Raw genomic sequence first — 23178 nt, 5'->3', positions numbered from 1 at the left:
AAAAGGTTTAAACTTTCCCTGTAACCGGAGGAGAGGAGAGGAAAACCTCTTCAGGGCTCCATATTTTCGAGATCATCTCGAAAATATGTTATTTGAACCTGAAGTTATTTTTCATTAAAACTATTTCTCGGATTCTAAACAATTCCTTATATTTTCAAAAGCGATTTAAGAAAGAAAAAAAAAGGAATCCCAGTTAATTTACCAGAATAGTTCGTTTACATTGCACAGAGAGAAGCCAAGGAAGCAGCAACAGGGAAACACATTTCTTCATTAAATTAAGCTGATATCGCAGCTATCAACGTCAAAACAGCAAACTGAAAGCGCCGGTAGGCAGACCTTAAGGCGAACGGAGCGCTCTCATTGGCTGGCTGGCGCGTCAGTCAGGCCTGGACCCGCCTCTTCCCCCCCGGACCAGGCTCGGTTGAGTCGTCGGGTTGAGGAGGAGTGCGGTTGGAGTGCGAGAGGGTCGCGGCCGCGATGATCTGACAGATGAAATAGCGAAAAAAAGGCAGTGAAGGCGGGCGTCCTCCCACACAAAACAATGTTCCCCAAAGGCAAAGGCACCCCGGTACCGTCTGACGGCCAGGCACGGGAAAAGTAAGCTCAGAAACGTTTATTATTGTGTGTTTTTTGCCTCGCAAGTTGCTCCCTCCTGCTCTCTGTTGTTCGCTGGACAGGCTAGCAAGAGGCGATTTCCTCCTCCCGAGGCTGGAATTGAATGAACCGCCTTGTCTGCTCGCCATTCCTGCTCCGAGCCGTGTGTCTGCTGCGTTTGGCTTATCGCTGTCTCCTTACACGTCCCCGGCCGATTCAGAGTGCAGTTTGGTTGGGTTTTAACCGGCGGGTGTCTCTTTTTTTTTTTTTTTTTTGGTGTTTTTTTTTGTTGCGGTTATTCAGCCGAGAGCTCGGAGAGGAGAAAACAATAACATCGCCTTGCCACACAGTACATTGTTTTCTCTGTTGCGCTCTCTGGATAGGCTCCGATTTTATTTCCCTCAGCCCCATCAGTGCCACCAGGATACTGTACCAAGCCAATACACAGCAGGCTGGTGCTGTGTTTTTATTTTTCACATCACGACGTTACATTATACTGCTGCTTTACTACTTTCTTTTATCATTCTTATTGTTATGGATCCCTACCAGGCTTGGCTTGCTTACATAGTCCCCATTTAATTTTTTTTGGCATAGGCAATTTGGCAGCCATTGTTCAGAGGGCCTGTGCCCGACTCTAGTCACTCAGTGTGCCCATAGAAGATTTAACCTGATGTTTCACCTGATTTTTATTTATTTATTTCCTGTTTGTATTTTTTAATTAAAATTAAAATTCTATTTTTATTTTTTATTTTTTTTTACACAGGTTGGCTCTATACGTCTATGAGTATTTGTTACACATAGGAGCACAGAAGTCTGCACAGACCTTTTTATCAGAGGTATGTGAGATTTGGTCCAAAAGTTCAACCATGTTGTAATGTCCTTTTTAAACTTTAAATTTTTGTCTAAATGTGTTGCTTGTGCTCTTTTACAACAATAATAAAAATGTGTTTAATTGACTCACATTGATGATTATTTAAATCCCCCTTTCCTAGATTCGATGGGAGAAAAACATAACACTTGGAGAACCCCCTGGATTCCTACATTCCTGGTGGTGGTAAGTGACGGTGTTCTCATCTCCCTGTAAACATGTCCACGGGTTGTTTGTGTGGTTTTGTTTTCTTCACGACCTGTCTTGTTCACAGCGTATTCTGGGACTTGTATTGTGCTGCACCGGAGAGGAGAGAGACATGTGACCACTCCAGCGAAGCGAAAGCCTTCCATGATTACGTGAGTAGTCCTTACATGGTCACTGTTGCACATATTACTCCGTCTTCTGCTGAAGAAGACAACAACTTTGCTGTCAAGGCTAAGAAGTGGTGTAAATATTGCTCGTCCAGGTCATGCTGCGCACTGAGTCAGAGTTTTTTAGTGTTTTTTTTGTTTTTTTTTTGTTGGAGCTATCAGAGAAAAGTGTTCATAATCTCTGTCAACACTTCAGACCTTACAACATCTCCCACATTCCCCCTCAAGAGTAATACAGCTGCCATAGTTCAGGTTATTGTGATTCCTTGTTAACTTGAAGAATAATAATGGCTCACCCTAAGATGATGTCTTCCTGATTTGTGGTTTTTATGTGCATTCTTAACTGTGTCTTACACATTGCTTTACAGACATAAGTCATTTTCTATTCCCCACTGCAGCTTTGTAGCTGTATTTAACTACCATATGCAAATTCGCATTGGAATTAAAAAAAAAAAAATTTTCTTCTCCTAAATTTACGATTGGTCATCTTGCCCTGTCAGTGGGTCGAATGATGTGCCCAACAATGAGCTTTTCAGGCTTCTGGGAAGATGATGCTGATGTCAGCAGGTCCTGAGTCAGACCTGTCGAGGGCTCTCCCCCTTATCCACGCCACGCTCAAGCATCTTGCCTCAGTCGTGAAGACAAAAAAAGAACCTGCTGTGTGTTCTGCCAACTTTCGAGACTTTGTACACACAGCTTGATTTTTGACAATGACCCCCAGCTGCCCTAATGTGCCACAGCTCAACTGCACGCATAAACAGAGGATCCACAATGACAGAAACCTAATGGATTTTAAACTGAATTTATGAGATGTCGCTCAGGACAAGTGCTTGATTCTGTAGTGTATCAATCTTCATATGAAAGCACTTCTATATCAGCAAGTTATGGAAATTTTGCATCTTGATAATTATGCCATTTTGAAGATAGCGCTGTTTTCATGTGCTGCATTATTTCCCGCTTTGAGTCAGCATTCAAAACGACATCAAAAGGTGCCTCATGACGATCAAAGAAAGTGTGAACAGCTTGTCAGTGGCTTCTGCTGTTCCCACCCATTTGTTTCTATGGCCATATCTGAAAAGATCAGATAAGAATTGTGTAGCTGATGTAAATAAAATAAAAGTGCTATTTGCTGCATCAGCACAGCCAAGGAAAGACATTACGGGTAAAGTAGTTCTCTAGGGTGACTGATGCGCAGCCCAGTTTGTAGGTAGGTTGATGATGCTTCTGACAGCAAGGGGTTAAAACGGAGATGTTGGTCCTGCTCGTGGCAGATAGGGTTGTCAGGGTAACAGGCCTCCTGATCTGGCAGGTGACCTGGGAGCCAGAAGAGAGGCTACAGCGTGGCTCTGCCCTTTCAATAACTACATTCCTTATTCAATTATTATTTATTCAAACTCAAACAGACAAAAGAGGAGTGTACATTTTGTTTGAAACCAGCCTTTATTCATGTAGCCTGCTTCATGGTAATTGATTCCAATGTTTTTGATTTTTTTTTTTTTGTTGTTGATTGCTTGTGTAAGATGTGTAATATGTGACTGTAGCTCTACAAGAAAGTCTGAGAGATGTAAGAATTCTGCATCTGTGTTGGAGAAATTACAGATTATTGTTGATAAATTTTCTTATGTTTGAGGCTTATCGTATTAAAATGAAAAAACATCATCAGATCAGTTTTGAAAGAATAAACAACACATAATAAGCTGTCACATTGTCACGTCCGTGGTTTGACAGAGACCATTTTCATAACATGGAAAACATTAAGCAAATGAGGGAACAGTGAAACGTCAGTCTGGGCAGGGTGCTACTGTGGTGTGGAGCTTTGAGAGTTTCTGTGTGGTTGGCTCTCCCCGACATCTTGTGGTTGCCCTTTGCTCTGATGTTGGTTCTCCTTGTGTTCATTTGTGGATGTTGGGGGGTCAGGAAAGTGTGTGTCTGTGTGTGTGTGTGTGGACAGTACTAGTCCTTGGACCCTAGCCTTTGTCTAGGTGTGGGGGAGGTGAGTGCTACTCTGTTAGCCGGCAGCGCTCGTAAAGCCCCTGCGTATTCAAGCTGGGACTGACAAGCGCTCCCCGAGGGGCCCGTCGCCATGGCGTCAGCGACTGATTGATGGCTGTCACGGAGCTGAGGGGCAGTTTGGAAAAAAGAAAAAGGGGAGTGGCACTGTGGCATATGCCCGGCATCCACCACCGCGGAGGAGCAGAGGGAATAAAAAGAGGAGGGGGTTGGGGAGAAAGAGAGGAGGGAGATGAGAGGTAGAAGGGACCTGCTAGAAGTAACTAGAGAGAGAGAGCGAGAGAGAGCGAGCATCCAGTCAGGATCCAGACTGGGTTTTATGATGTTGATTGATGGTTAAACATTTACAAGCTAAACATAGGGCCTGGTTTCTTTTGAGCATTGGTTCCAGTGGAAGAAGTGAGGCTGTTAAGAGCATGCTAGGTTAGGAGCCGGCAGTTGGGTGGTCTGTGCTGCAGCCCAACCCCCTTCATCACTTCTCCTTCATCCCCTTTTAAATTCTACATTTTTTTTCTTTTTGTTGTTTGTTCGTGTCTCTCTCTGTTTCTGCCCCGGCTTTTTCACAATTATTATAATAATAATAATAATAATAATAATAATAATAATACTAAGTTCTATTTATGAAGCACCTTTAAAACACAGTTACCTCGGTCAACCTCATCATCTTCACCCTCCTCTCTCTTTCCTTTTTTCTCCCCCCCATGTGTTCCTCTCTCTCCCTCTCTCTTTGTTTTTATAAAGGCAGCACAAGCACATCCGCTGCCACTCTGGCCTTTAGTAACCTCCCTTAGTGAATCAAGGATTCAGGGAAAATTTGTTTGGCTGGAATTGCTTGTATGCTCTGAAGTACATGCATGTACATGCTGAATCATTATGAGTTTGCAGGGGGGGTTGTCTGTATTAAAAAGAGGTCCCCTGGGAAGTTGTGAGGAGGGCCCCGGACAAGAGCCTCATAGCCTGAGGCAGGGCTGAGACATCTGTCCTTTTCCTGTACCAGAGAGTCTGTGGAGAGATGTGGTTCGTTCAGACCGAAAGCAACATCAGACTGTTTGAGACAGTCCAGCAAGCACAGCTGTGCACTTCAGAGGGACACGATAAAAATCTAACATGACCGGGAATCCACCATGCACGTTGCTTCACAGTCTAGCAAACAGTTTCTGACTTCCACAGAGAAGGTAAATGGTTGACATTGTTTTATGACTTTGTGGTCAATACCTTAAATACAGCTTTGTTTTACTTCATTATTTCTTTTCAGGCCTCATTCCAGGAATGGACTACTTAAGGGTAGAGGAACAAAACAAACTGCAGTTGCTGTTTCACTGCAAAGGGGCCAGACAGTGTGACTGTGTGAGCATATACCAATCTACTATGAAACTAGCTATAAACTGTAGATCTTCATCTCCAGTAAGATGGTAGTTGACAGACTAACATCTGCTTACAATTACTGTACACCAGAAAAGTCGTCTTTGGGTTAAGATACGCTTCTCTTTATAAAGCAGATTTCCCAGAAGTGGAGAATAAAAGGCTGATCTTGTGAAAACTTGGGTCAAATTTAAATACCTGGGTGTGGGGGGTAATTTAAATGCCATTACAAACCAGAATGAGGGGGAATGTCATTATAGATGAGCTTTTATTGACTCGTTCATTGAAAGTAACAACATAATCCATCTTAATTACTAGAGACTTGATGTATTTAATACAGTTTTCATATTTTCAGGACAGATTGAACAGTTTGAAGCAATAATCGCTGAAGGGCACTCAGAGTGAGCTGACCTCTGCCAAGGCCAATGTCAACATACACCAGACTTCAGAGAACAAAAATGAGCTGAATCTGCCCCAGAATTTAATGGGTTCTTCCCAGGTCCACGCCCCGCCCCCCCACCGAGTTCAGTACTGTTTGCATAATCCTGCTGACAAATAAACAAACCAACAAAACGACATGGAAACATAACCTCCTTGGTGGAGGTAATAAGTGAAGCCTAGACCAAAGCTTCATTACTGTGTCTGTACATCTGACACGTTTTTGTGGTTAACATGGAGCTCTGTTACAGGAAGCTTAATATGTAGTTGCTGCTATGTTTGTAAACTTTAAGATGTTAATTTCAGCATCTAATGAGAACAGATTGAAGATAAATTACTTTTTAACCTTCGTAAAAATTGAAATAATCCAGTGTGGCAGCCAGGCAAGCGTACTTTTGATGTGGAAAGTGCTACCTTATATGTAAATATCAACAAAAAATGTAGAGTACAACAGAGGTTGGAGGCTGTGCCTGTGACACCTTCAAATATCATATGATGACCTTTTACAAATGTAAAAACGAAGCTTATGATTAATAGTGAAACCTGGTTGGTTTTCACACGTGCCTTTGTGAGAAGCCTTTATGCTGTTTGAAGCTGGTAAATTAGATTTAAATGCACCCTATGCTTCATATAAAATAATTTTTTGCCAGGAAGCTGCCAAGTACTAGATACTAATTTTGAAAAGAGGTCAAAACTATAAATAACTGTATAACCCCTTTACCATATAATGCAAATGGTGCAAGTGACTCATGAAATTTTTAGGTTATAGAGGAAGTGTTATAATTTGTTTGGTAGGATACAAATCAAAAAAAGTTTCCTGTTATTGAGGCTAACTTTACTGAGGACGTGAAGTCTGGTGTCTCAAGGAAGCTAGATAATTATAGGATATAGGGAACTGATCACAATACGAACATCTAAATATGCCCATCAAACACTTGTTCCCCCTCTTATAACTTTTACTGTCGTTCCAGTTCACAGTGTTGTCCCTGACTCTGTGGTCTCAGTGCTGCTAGTCCCTGTCATATAAAATGAATAACAACAAACCTATGACTGTTATTAGTATCCTTTTAATGTGCAGTGTACAATTGGTTAACTTCACATATAATCCTCAGTTTGACTTGCCAGTGTGGCACAGCTGTGCTATGTCCACCACTGCTGTTTAAAGACATAATTTGCAGTTAACGTTGTCACAGTTGCACTATTGTTTATGTGCTCCTAAGATGCTTTTTGGGCTTTTGATTAAATCAGTCATGATAAAAGATATTTATAAAAAATTAATGTTTGAGGAGGTCTCTAAATATTTACCCACCATCCTTGTGTGTTTGTATACCTGTCCGGCCATGCTGGTTTGATGGAGTAATTGTTGGACGACTACTTCAAAGTCTGTAATTGTTTCAGGCAGGGTGGCTTCCTAACTTCACCCTTGTTTAACTTGCATATGGATGTCACAAGGGTAGTTTATGTCTTGCAAAACAGGTTGTTTCATATGCAGATGATTTGGCCATATTCCCTCCAAGCGGTGCTGATCTGCAACTGGAGTTTCGTGAACACTCCCAATATGGTTCTGACTATGGCATCAGATGCCAAGAAATATTTAATGAAACTGTTTTAAAGATGCATAAAATATTGTTTTCATAATAACTAACTAAGATAATAACATAACTTTTAGTTAATACTTATTTACCTAAGAGATGCTTTTTAGGTCTGAGTCTTAGGTTGCGCCACTAATTTTGAGAGCAACCATTTCTACTTGAGTGGACAGGGCAGTTGAGGGTAACAGGTCAAAGAAAAACCCTGATGCTGAGCGTATTTTAAGATTTCTCTCCCTTTGGATCCACCTCCTGCACCTTCTTTCTAGTAAAGAAAGATGATTTATATGCTGCGTGTCTCTGTGTGTGTGGGTCCCAGTGGTGGTGGGGCCTGATGAGACGTGACTTCTCCCTGTGGCCTCACTTCTCTCCCTGCTGAGGTATTTCACAGTGGCCCTGCAGTGGCAGCCTGGGCAGATATAATTAGGGAAGGTGCAGTCAATACCAGGGAGTGTGTTGGCTATTAACCAGTGATGTCTGTAGAGCTGTGGGGCTCTGGACAGAGACAAGGAGTGTTTGTGTGTGTGTTTGTGTGCGCGTGCTGGTACATCTATCGTTCTAGTAATCATTGCCTGTTTGCGTACATCTGCACTACAATGTGAGTGAGCTACGCATTAACAAATGGACTGAAGGAGCTTCTCTCGTCCTGTAGCCATTCTCTGCAAGCTAAACCCCACAGCTCTGAAGACATTAGCTCATCTCAGATTGCTTCAGCTACAGGGAAGAAAAACTCTGTCAATTAGGAGCGTGTGACCGAAGCAAATGGCACATTAGTGAATTAGGGCTGCGGTTTGAGCAGGAAATCGGCCCAGCGAGCCCGTGCTGTGCAGCAGCACTTTGGAGCCACTGACTCAGTGAATCCCACTGATCCATATCTGACCTGCTGGATTCTGGATCAGCGGGGCTCTGAAGTCTCAATAAGGATCCCATTAATACCTCTTTCAAATGATGCCGGTCTGCTGAATTTGTGTTGGCACTTTGTTTCTTAAAAGGATATTAGATTCCTCATGTGCTCTCCTCTTGTGTGGCTGTGCCAAGAGTCCCGGTCAAGAAGGGACAAAATTAATGTCTAACTGCATTTTGACTTTTGTTTTTTGTGTCTACACAGATAAGCATTTGTGTTGTGAAAAATATCACAGTGTTAGCTGTTAGCTTGTATTGTGCAACACAGTGAGTGAGAGTTTGTAATGTTGCTCCTCTGTCTGTTCTTCCACCTTAGAGTGCAGCAGCAGCCCCCAGTCCTGTGATGGGAGGGATGCCCCCTGGTGAGGGCATGCCAGGAGGACCCATGCCACCTGGCTTTTTCCAGGTCAGTCCATCACGACACTAAACGACTTTTTATCTCTGCTAACAATTCATCAATTACCAGAATTGTCAATTCATTGTCATCTGGTGGATGGACAAATTAATTGATGGGTTGATAATTTTCCTAGCTGCACTTACGCAGGCTCCAGCTTTGTGAAGTGTTGTCAGGGCTTTGTATGTATCATGGAGCTGTAGGTCTCCACGCTGGTGTCTGCACCGGTTTGTGTCTTTTGTTTTGCTCCACTCTGCTCAGTGAACTTGTAGTGAACATCATAGACGTTCTGTCTGCCTGGGCCCCTCCAGTGCTGTAAACAGGCAGGCGTGGCCATTTTCCCTAATGGAGAAATCGAAAGGTGCAGCACCTACTGTAAATCAATATCTCATGAGGACAAACTCTTGGCAGGCAACTGTGTGGAACTACCTCAAAGAGGTGACATAAAATTGCAGTGTTGCCCTGCCTCCACTAGACCAAACTATTCACTTATTAAGAACTAGCAGCTACAAAGCCGTGACTCATTATGTGATCATGTTAATATCAGGAAAGACATTTTGACATTGATAAGTAAGTACGCACACACTCGTACTATCTATCCCAGAATCCAGGAGGAGGCTCAATTAGACCTCTCACTCTCTTGTCAGATCAGCAACATTAGCGACACAGTGCCGGTGTTTAGTGTTGTTATAAAGCTAATTGCATAGAGCTTAATTGATGCTGTTAATTCAGGGAAATTAGCACTGATAACATGCTGCATGCAGCAGGCTTCTTAATGTCTTGACTGACAGGCAAAAGAGCACACATCCTCTCCATCTCTCTGTCTCTTTTCTCTCATTCAAGGCCAAGTCATTTGCTTGCTCTTCTCTGCTGTCTCTCTGTCTCTCTCCTCTCTCTCACTGTGTTTGGTACATGAAAATGAGCATCTTGTTTTTGTACATTTCTACTTTCTTTTTTTTTCCTTTTTTTTTTTTGCGGCACACTTTGGTTCTTGCACTCCGACTGTCCTCTGCCCTGCAGTAACCCTGCTCCTCTCTCTGCCCCTCTTTTGTCACTTCTATTTCTCGCTCCCTCCTTCTCTATTCGTCTCATCCTCCCCTCTCTCCCTCCTCTGCCTCTTCATTTTGTGCAACGCCACAGGGTCCTCCTGGTCCCCAGGGCTCTCCTCACCCTCAGCCTCCTCCCCCTAACAGTATGATGGGGCCTCACAGTCAGGTAATGCTCCCTCTCCCTCTTCCTCTCTCTTTTTCTGTTTTTGCTATCTGCAGTCATTTGGGAACGCTGGTTCTGATGCTTCATGCTTTGGCATTTGTCTCAGCTTAATGCTTTATGCTGCTGTCAATATTCACACCAACATGCTGTTGAGAAATTAGAACAGTGCTACATTTTGGGACATGTATGTCACTTCTTTACTGAAATCTCATTGTGTTTCTGTTGTAGTCCTTTATGTCACCTCGCTTTGCCGGAGGCCCAAGAGGTCCCCCCATCAGGATGGCCAACCAGGTTAGACCTCTTATACACACACACACACACACACACACACACACACACACACACACACACACACACACACACACAGACCCTGTTGATTCAGAATACATAGCATGTATTTAAAACTTCTGTTTCATGGGGTCTTTGTGTTTTATCCCCGTTAGCCACCAGGCGGAGGACCAGGTCCTCATCCCATGTTGCCTAATATGGACCCCACACGACCACAAGGTATGAGTAAGCGCTGTTAGTCTCTTTAACTACACACTACATCTGCAGCAAAGAAATTATTTCCTGCTCTCTTCATATAAATTGCTTTTATCCCTCCAGGCCATCCCAACTTGGGGCCGATGCAGAGAATGAGCGGCCCTCGAGGCATGGGACCTATGGGGCCTGGTCCTCAGGTAGGCTACTCCACCCATGTCGAATAGCTTAACACTACTCACGGTCTCTACTTGGTTGGTTCTGGTGATCAGATCAACTTATTTGTAAAATGTTTTGGTAAATTCTGTACTGCTCGCAGACAATTTTGTGATACCTGGTTGTCTTGTCAGAACTTCGGTGGTGGGATGAGGCCTCCACACAACACCATGGGTCCTGGTATGCCAGGAGTGAACATGTGAGCCTTTTTTTATTAACCGAAATACATTCTCTCACAAGTATTTCAACCTAAATTCAATATCTTACTAAGGTCTCTGTTGGTCTTACCATCTAGGGGCCCTGGGACTGGTCGGCCATGGCCCAATCCCAACAATGCCAACTCTGTGAGTACTAATGACACACACACAAACACACATAAACCCTCAGAAATGGTGGTTCAAATTGCAGTCAGATCTCCTCTCCAAGCGGCAGAGGTCTAATGTGTTCCAAGGTTCTAGTCTGGAATGTAATTGTAGTATTATGTGTCATGGTTTCCACAGACAGTTGGACAGACAGCCATAATGGTGTTAGGATGATCAAATGATGAATGATGACATTTTGAGGTATAGAAAATGGTTTGCACTCCCATTTCTGTTCTGTAATGTTTGTGCTTTTGGTTTCAGATGCCTTACTCATCACCCTCTCCTGGTGCATATGGGGTGAGTACACATCCTGACGTCTTAACTCCTACAGACTACAGAAATTGAAGCCTGATAGCAAAATAGAAATTGTTTTTATATGTATATTAATAATATATAAATATCTTTTTGACTGCTTCTCTAAAGGGGGCATCCGGAGGAGGAGGACCCCCAGGAACTCCCATCATGCCCAGCCCTGCAGGTTAGTGCTGCCCTGACCTAAGATGTTAATCATTACCTTTTTCATGCACTATCCAGTAACGGTTATATGTATGATTGTGCCTTTTCCAGACTCAAACAACTCTGGTGACAATTTATACACCATGATCAACACTGGACCCGGCAACCGAAATAATGTAAGTGCATTTCATCGTCTTCATTCTGCATTAAATGTGAATATTACAATCACTGAGTTAAGTATACAGTAGTTTATATAGTAGTATATAGGAGTTAAGCAGTCAGCATAAATCTGAAGACAAAGCACTTTTTTAGAAAATTATTTTTGTTGTTTACTAACAACCTAGTGACTTGTGTCCCTTTTTCACCAAGCCAATAACCTCACTTCAATGTTTTCCTGCCTCAAGAAACCTGTGAATGTGATGAGGGTCACTTAGTAAAGATGTGGTTGACAGTGGACAACAGTTAAGTGACTGAGGCATACAATATGCTGTGATCTCAACGGGTTGTTAAGAAAAGCGTCTAGCATTAACCAAACACCTGACCGCTTCCGATCAATACCATCTCAATCCACTCCTTGGTCTAATGGCTGCATGCAGCTGGTGGAAAGTGATGATTTCCATCCTCTGGTCTATACATCCATGTTTCTGGGCAAATTAAATTTATCCTCATGGGAATTAAAAAATTATTCTGCTATTAAATATATGTGATCACTGTAAAGTGCAACTGTGGGTTCTGGTGCCAGCCACATGATCTAGATTGAAATTTTAGTTAGTAATTTCCAACAGCCATAAATTGCCTACATTATATGATCTAGTCTTGTGCCTCTCTCACAGTAAAGTACAGGCTGTAAGAGCTTTACGCACATTATACACACATCAACCTGAGTCTGACTGGAAACACAGAAAACAGGGAATTGAACTTTCTTGTAAATAGAGCTGGCCTGCATGAAAAACAATAAACAATGTTACACAACACTAGTATTGTTGCCTTCTTAAAACAGACTTTTCTCTCATCCTGCGTTGCACTATAGTAATGTACAGAGATGGAGACTTTTCTGGAAACAAAACAAATGCACTTGTTGTACAGGTTGTGCCTGTGTGTGATTTGATACTGTAGGCTACTGTATCGGTCTATTGGAGCTGAAATAATCAGAACCTGTTTCATTGTTCAGTTGAAAGAAGGACTTAAGTTCACAGCAGTAGAAATAATGAAATGCATTACTGCGTAGAAACTGGCTTCCAGGATTCCTTCGGGCACTTGTTGTTCAGGACTTTTCATCCGTATGTGAACTGTGCTGTGGAGATGTGATAAGTGAGGCCATGCCGTCTTGTTTCTCCTACAGTTCCCTATGGGCCCCGGCTCTGACGGACCCCTGGGAGCCATGGCTGGGATGGAACCACACCACATGAACGGGTCACTAGGTAACACCACCTACTGCAATACACCTATTAACACAACACAGAAATGTTGGAGTTGCATTCTTTCACATTAAATGACTGTGCTTTTGTCCACTGTGTCAAGTGGCACATCAGTCGAGGCCAGACTGTCTTCCAGGTGGAGCCATTGTTCTTACAGTTATAAAATACATACATTGTTCAATTGTTTTTTTTTTTATATCGTTTCATTCTTAGGCTCTGGCGATATGGATGGAATGAACAAGGTAAATATTATAACCACACAAAGAATCTTTGCATTTAAAGCTCAGGCAAGAAAAAAGAAGTGAAATGTTAGCATTTACAAAAATGTTGTGCATGCTTTGTTTCCAGAATTCCCCAAACAATTTAAGTGGCATTAGCAATCCTCCCGGGACCCCCAGGGATGATGGGGAGCTGAGTGGAAACTTCCTCCACTCCTTTCAGAGCGAGAACGTAAGTCTCCCTTCTTGCCAGTTCCTCTCCTCAGCTAACATCACTGGACTGCTGGCAACTGTAGTGCTACTGTGATGAAGCCAGAGGTAGAGCACTGTTGACCGCACAATAAAGCCACAGTCACAGCGTATTATCATCACTGACTACAGTAGCACTGTGGAGGGCAAGCTGAGCGTTTGACCAAAGAGCGCTTGCTGGGGAAAAGGTGTGTGTGTGTGGATGTGTGTTTTTAATCATCTCCTCTCTGTGCCTCCGTAGTACTCTCCCACCATGACGATGAGTGTGTGACCCCCCCCCCTCCACCCCACCCAACATTATTTGCCATCATTCCAAGGATCTGGACTCACTATAGGACACGGCCAAACACATCAGCACCGAATCAGGGACAGGCGCCATTTTGGTTCCACACTAACGCCAGAATGCTGATCGGAGAAAAATCAAAATGGCTGGCGACTACTGCTCCTTGCTCAAAATGAAGGACAATTTCTCCATTTCCCACAATCCCAAGTGTGACAAAAAAAAAACCAGCTACTGAAAATGCATACATGACACGTTTTATGTTCTTTGCAGAGCCCCCGTATCCCCTTTTAGTCCCCTCAACCTCCTCAGCCCCAGAGCGAAGAGAAAAAAAAATGGTTGAAGTTTACCTCTTGTACTTTTTAATTATTGCTTTGTGGTGCAAGATGTGCAGGAAATGTCTCCGCTTTTGTCACTTAAAACACTGGAGAGTGTGCATATGCATTGTGTGCTTGGAAAGTCTTTGTCTTGTCATTTTACTTATCGCCATGCATACTGTGTCACAAAAGTCAGTTGACATAGGACTCAGAATTTGCCTTTTACTCTGTGGCCACCTTTCTGAATAATGTACTATTCTTCCCAATGCCCACTCTTCTATTTAAAGAGGTTTTTAAGGGGAAAAGATGTGAAAGAATACAGCTTTTATTGTGACCACCTTTCACAGTATGAAAGTGCTCAGATGGTTCCTACATTGTCAAATTGATCCCAGTTTGATCAGTTTCAGTGTTGACAGCCATGCTACTCGGCACTCTCTGCTGTTTAATTTAAACAGCTGGACTGCTGTTGCGTTCTGTCAAGGGAAACCGGACTTCGGCATGAGAAGTGAGTGCATGAATGCTGAGAATCTGTGTACAACATACTACCTAGTGCTGCTCTTCTCTATGTGGACACCTGCTTTAAGATGTGGTGTATATCTCTTTACCTGCCTGTGCTTAACACTCTGTGCTCTTCATCGTCGTAGCCTTCTGTGTTATTTCCAATTTGGTTGATTATGATGAAAAGGCTATGAATGAGCTGCCCATTTTAAACTCATACATATTGGTTGTTCATACTTCTTTCCTGTATCATTGGTTGTCTCCTAGGCCCTGCCCCACCACCCCCACCCAACCCTTGCTGACCCACACATTTTTTTATATTTTGATACAATCTTTGACTATGTATATTGCCCCAGTTATTCAGTTAGTCAAAGCTTTCTAAACTGATTCTAGTAGGCATCATTATAAACTTAGCAGCAGTCTTGTAAATGTGATGAGAATTTTTGTTTAATTTTTTTTTTTTCCTGTGAACATTACGCATTATACACATCTGTCCTATGTTGCCTTTATTTGCTGATATTTTTTTATTTCAAATTGAGGAAAGATTGCTTGTTAATATAATTTTACAATAACTTATCTCACTGTGTGGGTTGTATTTTTTATTTTTTTTTGACTGAATGTGATTCAAGGCACATTACATATCAGAGTAACAGAGGGTTGTTATTGAAGCTGTCAACATGGGGAGTGTTAACTGAACAGCTAATTCACACACATACAAACCATTCATTTGAAGAAAGTAAAAAATGCCACAGAATGTTTTGTTATATAAGAGATGAGGAAGGATTCATCTTAAAACATGACACACACAGCAAACACTGTCTGCACGCAGCCAGCAGTTAACATTACATTCACAGTCTCTCCTTCGCTTGTTACTGCTCCAGCGACACCACTCACACACCAGTCTGTAGCAGGGGGGAGGCTTCGGCCTCATCAGATCACTTATGTCTTCGCTCAGTAATCCCTGTGGGGGAGCCAGGGGGTGCTGTAATCCACAGCCGCCAGACCAAGAAGAGGAAATCCTGCAGCATGAGCGGAGTGTGTCTGCAGTTTGGGCCGAGCCTCCTGGAGGTTGGGACCCCTCCAGTGGGTCACTAGCTAAATCTGAGGGGTTGCAAGTTGTTCAATGTGATAGGATGAAAGAAAAAAAACAAAGTACTAACAGAAATAATTTGGGACTTTTCTCTAATCTTTGTATGGATTATCTGTGAAATACTGAATAGTTTATCTCTTTGATTCTTATGTATTCAAATAACACAATCTGAGATCTGTGTTGAAGATACAGGTTTGCTTTGTGGATTTGTCCACTAAATTAGAAAGTTTGCACACACTGACTATACAGGGAACCCACCGTGTTGGGATTTTAGTAGACTGTTCTTGTTAGTCTGATGTAAATGTAAAGTCTTGGAACACAAACTGCTGATGATCTTACAGATTTATAACTAAAAAAAGGTTCATCTGTAAAAGGATACAATGAAAATCCACACTAAATGTACAGGCCCAATAATATACCTCACACTTTGTCTTCCTTTTACCTTTTTCTCTTTGCTCATGTCTAGATTGTTAATCCTAACAGGACAGCCATCATAAAGCATCAAAAGTTGGTACTCTGACTGTAATCTGCCAAAAAAACAAACAAAAAACCTGCATTCCACTATGAAAGGTCCACTTACCTTAGATAATGGTCTCTTGTCTTGGTGTAAAGGTTGGTCGGATCAAAATAATAAACAAGTCACACAACACAGTGCAGCCAATGCATTACAAATAGGTAACAATTAAATGAAGAGACTCCACTAGACCAACTGCATTTGAAGATGATACACAGTCAGACTGACTCTGACTCAAAGTTCAGAGGAGTCACTCCAGGGTCTAGGAGTTAGAATGAAAAACAGCCCCATGTTGAAAAAAAAAAAAAAAGGCTTCACATTGCCCTCTGGTGGGCTTCATTGAACTACACCAGAGGTCAACACAACATTTTACGCTTCCCGAACACACTGTACATCCAGGCTTCGGCTTTTACTCTATGTTTAAGACGTAAATCTTAACAAAAGTAGATGGTTGGGAGGAACTGACCGTGTTCTGGTTCCTGTCTAACAATAGGAAACGAGGCTGAGCTGCTGCTGGCTGGTCTCCACAGGATGTGGCCTGGCTGGGCAGGAGCCAAACCTCCTCTCCAACTTCAGATCCACACAGTTAATGTTATGAAAGCTGTAGCGACACAAAACTGCTTTGTTCACTACCATATCCACATTGTAAACTTGTAACCATGAGCTGTGGGTTTAACATACGACTTACTCATTTCAGCAGGGTTTACTTTTATAGTCAGTTTTACAACAAATCAGAAAAGTCAAGGCACACATTTGTGTCAGTGCTGCTCTTTTATTGCTTGGATGATGGAAAATATTATAGAACTAATATTGAATGGTCCAAAATAACGTGAGCAGGTTATTAATATAGTGTTAATGTGGAGAGGAAGCAGCAAAAACTTTAACAAAGACGTGAGGAAAGCCAATGAAACAGATTATAAAAAATACTGTCAAACAGTTAAGAGTCTAATTCATCATGCCTTAAGGCAAATTAGAGAAATTGCGGTTGCATCAGCAGTATTTTCCCTTATCAAAACAGTTACAAGCCATTTTGTGTTCATTCACCACTTATGCAGATTTTGATCAATAGACCCTGGAAAGAAAAACATTTCATGAAACAGTTATGTAATGCTATTGAAGAATTAAAACAAGGGAGAGGCATTTTATAGTGAGAGTGACATCTTCTCCAGACACAGTCTAAGCCAAAATCAATTTGTGTGCAAAGGTGACACGGTTAGGTATTAACTTATATCAGGACCTGAACGCCACACTCTACAACTCACATGCATGTATGTGTGGGCGGAGGTTTCGTGGCACTTGCATAACTGACATACAGTACAGCATGTTTACCGTCTATCACATCCAGACCAGACAGCAAACAGCGGTCAGAGTGGGAGAGAGGAGCGGTGACAATACAACTACTGACGTGTGGCAAACAGTGGCTTACAACACATTTCTGATGTATCTCATTTTAATAATTTACTAGGACAGCAAGAACTGCGATCACTTGATGATAATTTGTGTCATGATAAAAACACACAGACACATGAACTACAACACACTTCAGTTTATATGTTGTGTATGAACTGAGGACTTGATGCCCAGAGACTCATTTTTACTATACTATAATTAAAACATTCCTGAATGAAACTGCAATGAAAAGCATATTGTTTATGAAACAGACTTGTTTTTAGAGAGATCTTATTGTGCATTAGATGTGTCCAGTCATAAATGCTCCTACATGATTCAGAGCAAGCCTCCCTTTAAGTCACCTTTGATCAAATTACAGCTACCAGAGGTTTGCACTGTAATCATCATGTAAAAAGCAGCCTCCTGTTGAATCACAATGGAGCATTTATAGACAAAGAAGTGGAAAACAAACGCTTTCACCGATGTAAATCAGGATTTGTCCTTGAACTTCAAGCAAACTTTAGAATTAAGCACACACAAATACATGGAGGCACACGACATCTCCTGCACATTAAAACATGTCAAACTCTGAATGGACCATCTCTCTGTGTTTCATTTCATCTGACTACAGAAGCCAGTGGTTTAATCTGTAGTCGTCACTAAGAAACACTGAGATGTGAGTTCAAGCTCAGAGTTTGACAGCTGAGACCAGTTTTCAGAGTGCAGGAGAGCCCGGTGGCAGTATCAGTGCAAGTTTGGAGGATTTGATCAGTGTCTGATTAAAGAAAAACTGAGAAAGTATATGGTATTCAGTATCAGTAATATATATTCGATATATGTTGGTTAAAATGTTAAATACCCCACCACCTTCTGAACACAGATGGCAACTACATGCCTTGACTTGAATTAACAATCTTCTTATTTCATCTTCTCCAGGAACGAACGCACTTCCAGTGGATTGTAGCCCCAAGGGCCCATGCCCCCCTAGGGATCACAGGACAAATGAGGGACAAATGTTAATGTGCATTTTCATTAAGATTCTGGTATTGTTAGAATAGGAAAAAACATAGTAAGATAAGACATCAGAGACGTGTCTTTGTCATGCAATACTTGTAAGTCTACATTTCTGGCACGTTGAACATGAGCCTGGCTCCATACCAAGAATTCCAGCGATATGTCTGTTTCTTTTACTGCTCCTTCTCACGCAGTAGCGTGAGTAGACTTAGTGTGGTGACTTTATGTCCATGCTGGTCCTAGTTCTTGCATGAGAAGAGCAAATGTGTGTGTAAGAGTGTGGCGTGAAAGAAATTTCCTGTCACTTTTACTGGAAGCTCATTAGTCAGGCTCACATAAAACGAAAATGCATGAATTTGTCTTGGTGTCGGTGGTGTACAGATCTCACCTTGTAGACTACCTTCCCAGCCTGCAGCACATAAAGCCTCTCAGGCAGAGCGCCATACTTTATGGCAGTGACATCATTCATTTCATCCACAACCACCGGACACAGGGGCTCCTTCTGAACCAGTATCTGTGCTGCAGACAGCCTGTCCTCCAGGCTCCGGTGACGGTTGATGTCAAAGTTGTTGGTAAAGGCCCAACCATCTGAGACAGAGATACAGCGAGTGATTTCATTGGAATGACACAAAAGGCAGCAAAACAGAACAGTCTGTTCCTGTCCCATCACAGATCTCAGGCTCTGTTTTAGCTTTTTCAACTTTTTTTTTTTTTTTTGGTAAAATATATGATATATATATTTACACGATATAAGTCAAGAACAGACTTTTAACTCATTTTAACAAGTGATATATTCTTACAATGATTAAAAATTGGCTTACTTTAAGGCACACATCCATTTTCAAAACTTTGAAGAGTTTGTTTTTTGTCCAATGAACACTTTTCAATATATACTTATCAATAAAGCTTGTTTTCTGTCTTTTTTGACTTTCACTTCAGAGATTTTGGAAAAACGTTTTATGTTTTTTGTTTTTTTTTTTTTTTCCCGACCACCAACACATTTCCCGATGACAACGACCTCACCTGGCGGCTGTCACTCACCTGTTGAATGCGCCTCGGCGATGTAGACCACCAGAAAGTCAGCCACATCGCTGAAGTCCTTGACGAGTTGCTTGAACTCGTCAAGTTTGTACATAAACGGGGGTCATGTGCAACTTCCAAAACTCAGCACCAGCGGTCTGTTGTCTGTCGAGACAATACGGCTTGAGTTTAGCGTCGAGAGTTACGACTGCGCCAGTGAATGAAAGCGTGAACCTGCACCACGAACCTTTCAAGTGCTTGCAAATGCTTGTTTTCTCTCCGTCCATGGCGACCACAGGTGAGTCCGGAGCATCTCCTCCCAAAAAAGCCTCTTGGCTGAGGGACAGCCACATGTGCCGTGATGCGGTTTTGATGAAACTGAATGATTTAAATGTCGGTCCCCAATCTTCATACTTGAAGTTGGGATTCTGGGTCATGGTGATCTTTTCACCCATTCTGAGGATCTGCTTCTTCGTAAGGCTCGGTGAAACAAAATGCATGATCCTGACTATGATGTTGAGTGATATCATGTAGCAAAACATGCACGCTGTCGTGAAATAGAGCAACAGTTTTTGCAGAAACATGCTTGCTCCTGGATGATCGGGTCTCGTCTCCACAGCCGCTCTTGCAAAACTGTTTAACACGTCGGTTACCGCCCCCTCTGCTCATGTTTGATAACAGCTGCCTTCAAGGCCCCTCCGTGAGCTCGTACTTTCTATACCACAAAAACACTTTGGCCGAGCGCTGAAGTTGCCTAGAAAAGTGAGGATGTGTTTCATTTCCTCGAATCCCCCCCTCGATCCTTTCCTGCGTCCTTCTTAAAAAAAAAAAAAAAAAAAAAAACCTGGCCTCTCAGCACTGGACTGTTGGAAACGGAGAGATATGGCCTCAGTATAGTGCACCTTATCGGTTTCCCCGGGTAAAGTGAAAATTGTATTTAATTTTCAAGGACAGGCCTAGTCAGCAGAAGTAAATCAGCTCCATCTGTTGCTCCATCAGCACTCAGAGTCTCTCGGATAATGCTGCCCAGACAAACTGTGGGAGGAAAGTCAGCAGCAGCAGGATTAAAACCTGCAAAATACACATCAGGATGAGGGCAGAGTTCAAAGAGTACCACACATGCACATAATAATGTGGTAATAACTACTGAGTAATAACGAAGTAATAATTAAAGCCTTTTTCACAACAGATTGTCAGAGTCTTTGAGGATGCAGGAAACTTCTTCAGGGCGGTGAATGTGTTTTTAAACGACCCTGTGAGTTTTTCAAAACATCACTGGCTAAATCTGAGTTTTGTGGTTTGGTCTACCGCCATCTGAAATGTCTTCACTACTCACTACCAGTCTGATAGCAGCATGGCTTTTTTTTTAAATAGGGATGTAATGTAGTAATAATGTAGTAATGACTACTCAGTATTCGTGTAATACTTTAGTAATAACGTCTGAATAATCATGTAATAATGTAGTAGTAAGGCAGTAATGACTACTTAGTACTGGACATGGAGGCTGGAGTGAAGGTCTTTGAACATAGCTCTCTGCCCCTTTGCCTTGCTTTCTCATAAATAACTTAATGATGAAATGAAACAATCTGGCACACACATCCAATAACTGTGATTTAATGTTGTGTATATTTTCATGTAGAAATTTGAGAACATTTTCTGTTATAGGGCTGTTACACCTGTCTGCCTCATCATGGTCCTCCATGATGTAATGAACACATTTTCCTTTCTGAATGGGTTTTATTCTCAGAAGTCAGGGAACCATATAAACTCACCAACCACTTTATTAGGAACATATACTAATATTATAAAAACATGTATTAATTGTGGGCAGGGCCGCCATTTGCCTCAGTCCTTTGTGGCATGGATTCCACACGATGTTGGAAACATTTTTTTTAGATTCTGGTCCATGTCAGCATGACAGCGCCCCGTCATTTCTGCAGGTTTGTCAACGGCACATTCATGCTGACAGTCTCCCTAGTTACCAGATTTGAATCTGATGACTGGGGAGGTCACTGAAGTACTCTGAACTAAACTCACTGTCATGTTTATAAAACCAGTTTGAGACGATTTTCGCTTTGTGACATGGTGCGCTATCATGCTGGAAGTAGACATTAGAAGATGGTAAATTGTGGCCATAAAGTCAGCACCAGTACTCAGATAGGCTGTGACGTTCAAACCACGACTGATTGGCATTAAGGGGCCCATCAGGTGCTACATTTTTCCAGTTTTCAACCGTCCAGTTTTGGTGAGCCTGTGCCCGCTGGAGCCTCAGATTTCTGTTCAAAATGTTGTGCACGAAAAAAGAAATCTGAGATTAGCAGCTTCAGAAATACTCAAACCAGCCCACCTGACACCGACATGCCAGGGTCAAAGTCACTGAGATCACACTCTTCCCCATTCTGATATTTGATGTGGACTGAACTGAACTGAAGCTCCTGACCTGTATCTGTGTGATTCAATGCGTTACACTGCTGCCGTGTGATTGGCTGATTGGATAAGTGCATGGATGAGCAGGGGTACAGGTGTTCCTATTTCAGAGAAGACTTGGACTTTAGGGATAATGTGATCTTACAGACATTTTCAGGGCAGGAAAGGTATAAGAGTTACCAGGAATCAAGGATGCCTCTCTTCTACTCAAGTGTCCCACACCAGTGAGCCAGTATACACAGAACCAGGACCCTGGATCTACGTTAGATCAATGGAAAGCAGTCGTTATAAATGTTGTTAATTACACCTGTGCTTTTCCTGCTATGACATACCAAAATGTCTGCTGTGAAAAAGGACGACAGGCCTTTGAAACCGAAGCGGCGGCCGTCCTTCCTTTTATTTTTTACACCTGTGCTTTTCTTGTTTTGACAGTTCAAAATGTTTTCCATTCAAAAGGCACCAAAAGCCACAGGCTCACTCTAAGTAGGTTGGTCTGTGATAAAGCAGTTAATTACAAATTTGACTGTGACTATGCACCAATAAAGCATAATATCAACGGAAATGATAAGTACTTCAAGGCAGATCCTGCATTATCTAGGTGCAGCTGTCCTGTAGAGGGGGGATTAAGAATTACAACAAAGTTATTAACACACAGTAAACCCGAGGGCAGTGAATTGGTTGTTTCTGTATCTCTAGGCAAAAATGTAATTAACATGACATTTGTGTTCTACTGTGTGCGCTCTAATGCACAGAGAATGGCAACCAGGGAGCATTTATCCACACAAGCTCATTTCTGCCCAGGGGCCTAGAGTGGATTAATTTGCCCATATTCTTTACCTCCTCCAAGTTACTTTCTACCTGATAAGTGACAAGTGACGAAGAGGGAAGAAAAAGAAATTGGGACAAGCCAAAGAGTCACATAACAAGAGTCTACATTTTTATTTCATGCAGTTGTTCTTTATTAGTGTCTGTTTATGAAACAGCCAGGCTATACAAGTTATTATTACCTCATATCAGTCCGATCTTCACAAGTAATAATAACTGTGACTTGAAATAAAAATCATACTTGAATTAATTCCACGTCACTAGTTTTAAATGTACTAGTTTTAGTTTTTTGGCATTTTATTATAGAAAAAATTCAAGTATGGACAAAAGGTTACAGTGAGGGAACGTGTGTATTTACATATAATATGTCATGAACCTATACACTCAAGTGCACTGTCACTCTCTGTCTCTCTGTCTGTGCAGCTGTGGGGCATAATCTCTGGTCGTTCTTGTTCGTGTCATCGTATTTCCAGCAGCACTTAAAAGCAGCATCAGAGGCAGTAATTCCTGTCACGCATTTCCACATTCATGCAGCCGCATCTGCGATTGGACCGACGGGAAAAACAAGCGCACCCCCGTCACAGCGTTTTTACAACACTGATAAACTTTCACTCGGCTGTTTGTTCCACTCGCCATGTGTTTGCATACTAATGATCAAGCG

At 42.1% G+C, this 23178-nt stretch overlaps 2 protein-coding genes across 5 annotated transcripts; one reads left to right on the top strand and one right to left on the bottom strand.

Annotated features, from left to right (window-relative positions):
* Positions 1–426: 426 nt before the first annotated feature.
* On the top strand, positions 427–14814 carry ssbp3b (single stranded DNA binding protein 3b). 4 transcript variants are annotated; one of them, XM_071487605.1, is made up of 18 exons: positions 427–597; positions 1358–1430; positions 1587–1648; positions 1737–1821; positions 8455–8544; positions 9673–9747; positions 9973–10035; positions 10188–10251; positions 10351–10424; positions 10575–10639; positions 10736–10784; positions 11064–11099; positions 11226–11280; positions 11370–11434; positions 12601–12679; positions 12890–12918; positions 13025–13126; positions 13385–14814. In XM_071487605.1, exons 1-18 carry the CDS (start codon positions 542–544, stop codon positions 13412–13414), a joined length of 1152 nt encoding a protein of 383 aa, XP_071343706.1. In that variant the 5' UTR covers positions 427–541; the 3' UTR covers positions 13415–14814. The 4 variants fall into 4 exon arrangements, with proteins under 4 accessions (XP_071343706.1, XP_071343705.1, XP_071343708.1 ...); XM_071487604.1 differs by having other exon boundaries at positions 429–597; positions 10188–10257; XM_071487607.1 differs by lacking the exon at positions 9673–9747 and having other exon boundaries at positions 429–597.
* Positions 14815–16594: 1780 nt separating this feature from the next.
* On the bottom strand, positions 16595–19946 carry dio1 (iodothyronine deiodinase 1). The gene is made up of 4 exons (XM_071487608.1): positions 19513–19946; positions 19287–19430; positions 18634–18833; positions 16595–18215 (listed from the first exon to the last, which is right to left on the bottom strand). Exons 1-4 carry the CDS (start codon positions 19847–19849, stop codon positions 18150–18152), a joined length of 747 nt encoding a protein of 248 aa, XP_071343709.1. The 5' UTR covers positions 19850–19946; the 3' UTR covers positions 16595–18149.
* Between the last annotated feature and the right edge of the window lie 3232 nt (positions 19947–23178).

The sequence above is a fragment of the Trachinotus anak genome, unplaced genomic scaffold (genome assembly GCF_046630095.1).
Source record: "Trachinotus anak isolate AG129_WGS33_773 ecotype Australia unplaced genomic scaffold, CSIRO_AGI_Tana_v1 ptg000010l, whole genome shotgun sequence".
Classification (NCBI taxonomy): Eukaryota; Metazoa; Chordata; class Actinopteri; order Carangiformes; family Carangidae; genus Trachinotus; species Trachinotus anak.
This window is presented reverse-complemented; position numbering and strand designations above follow the sequence as displayed.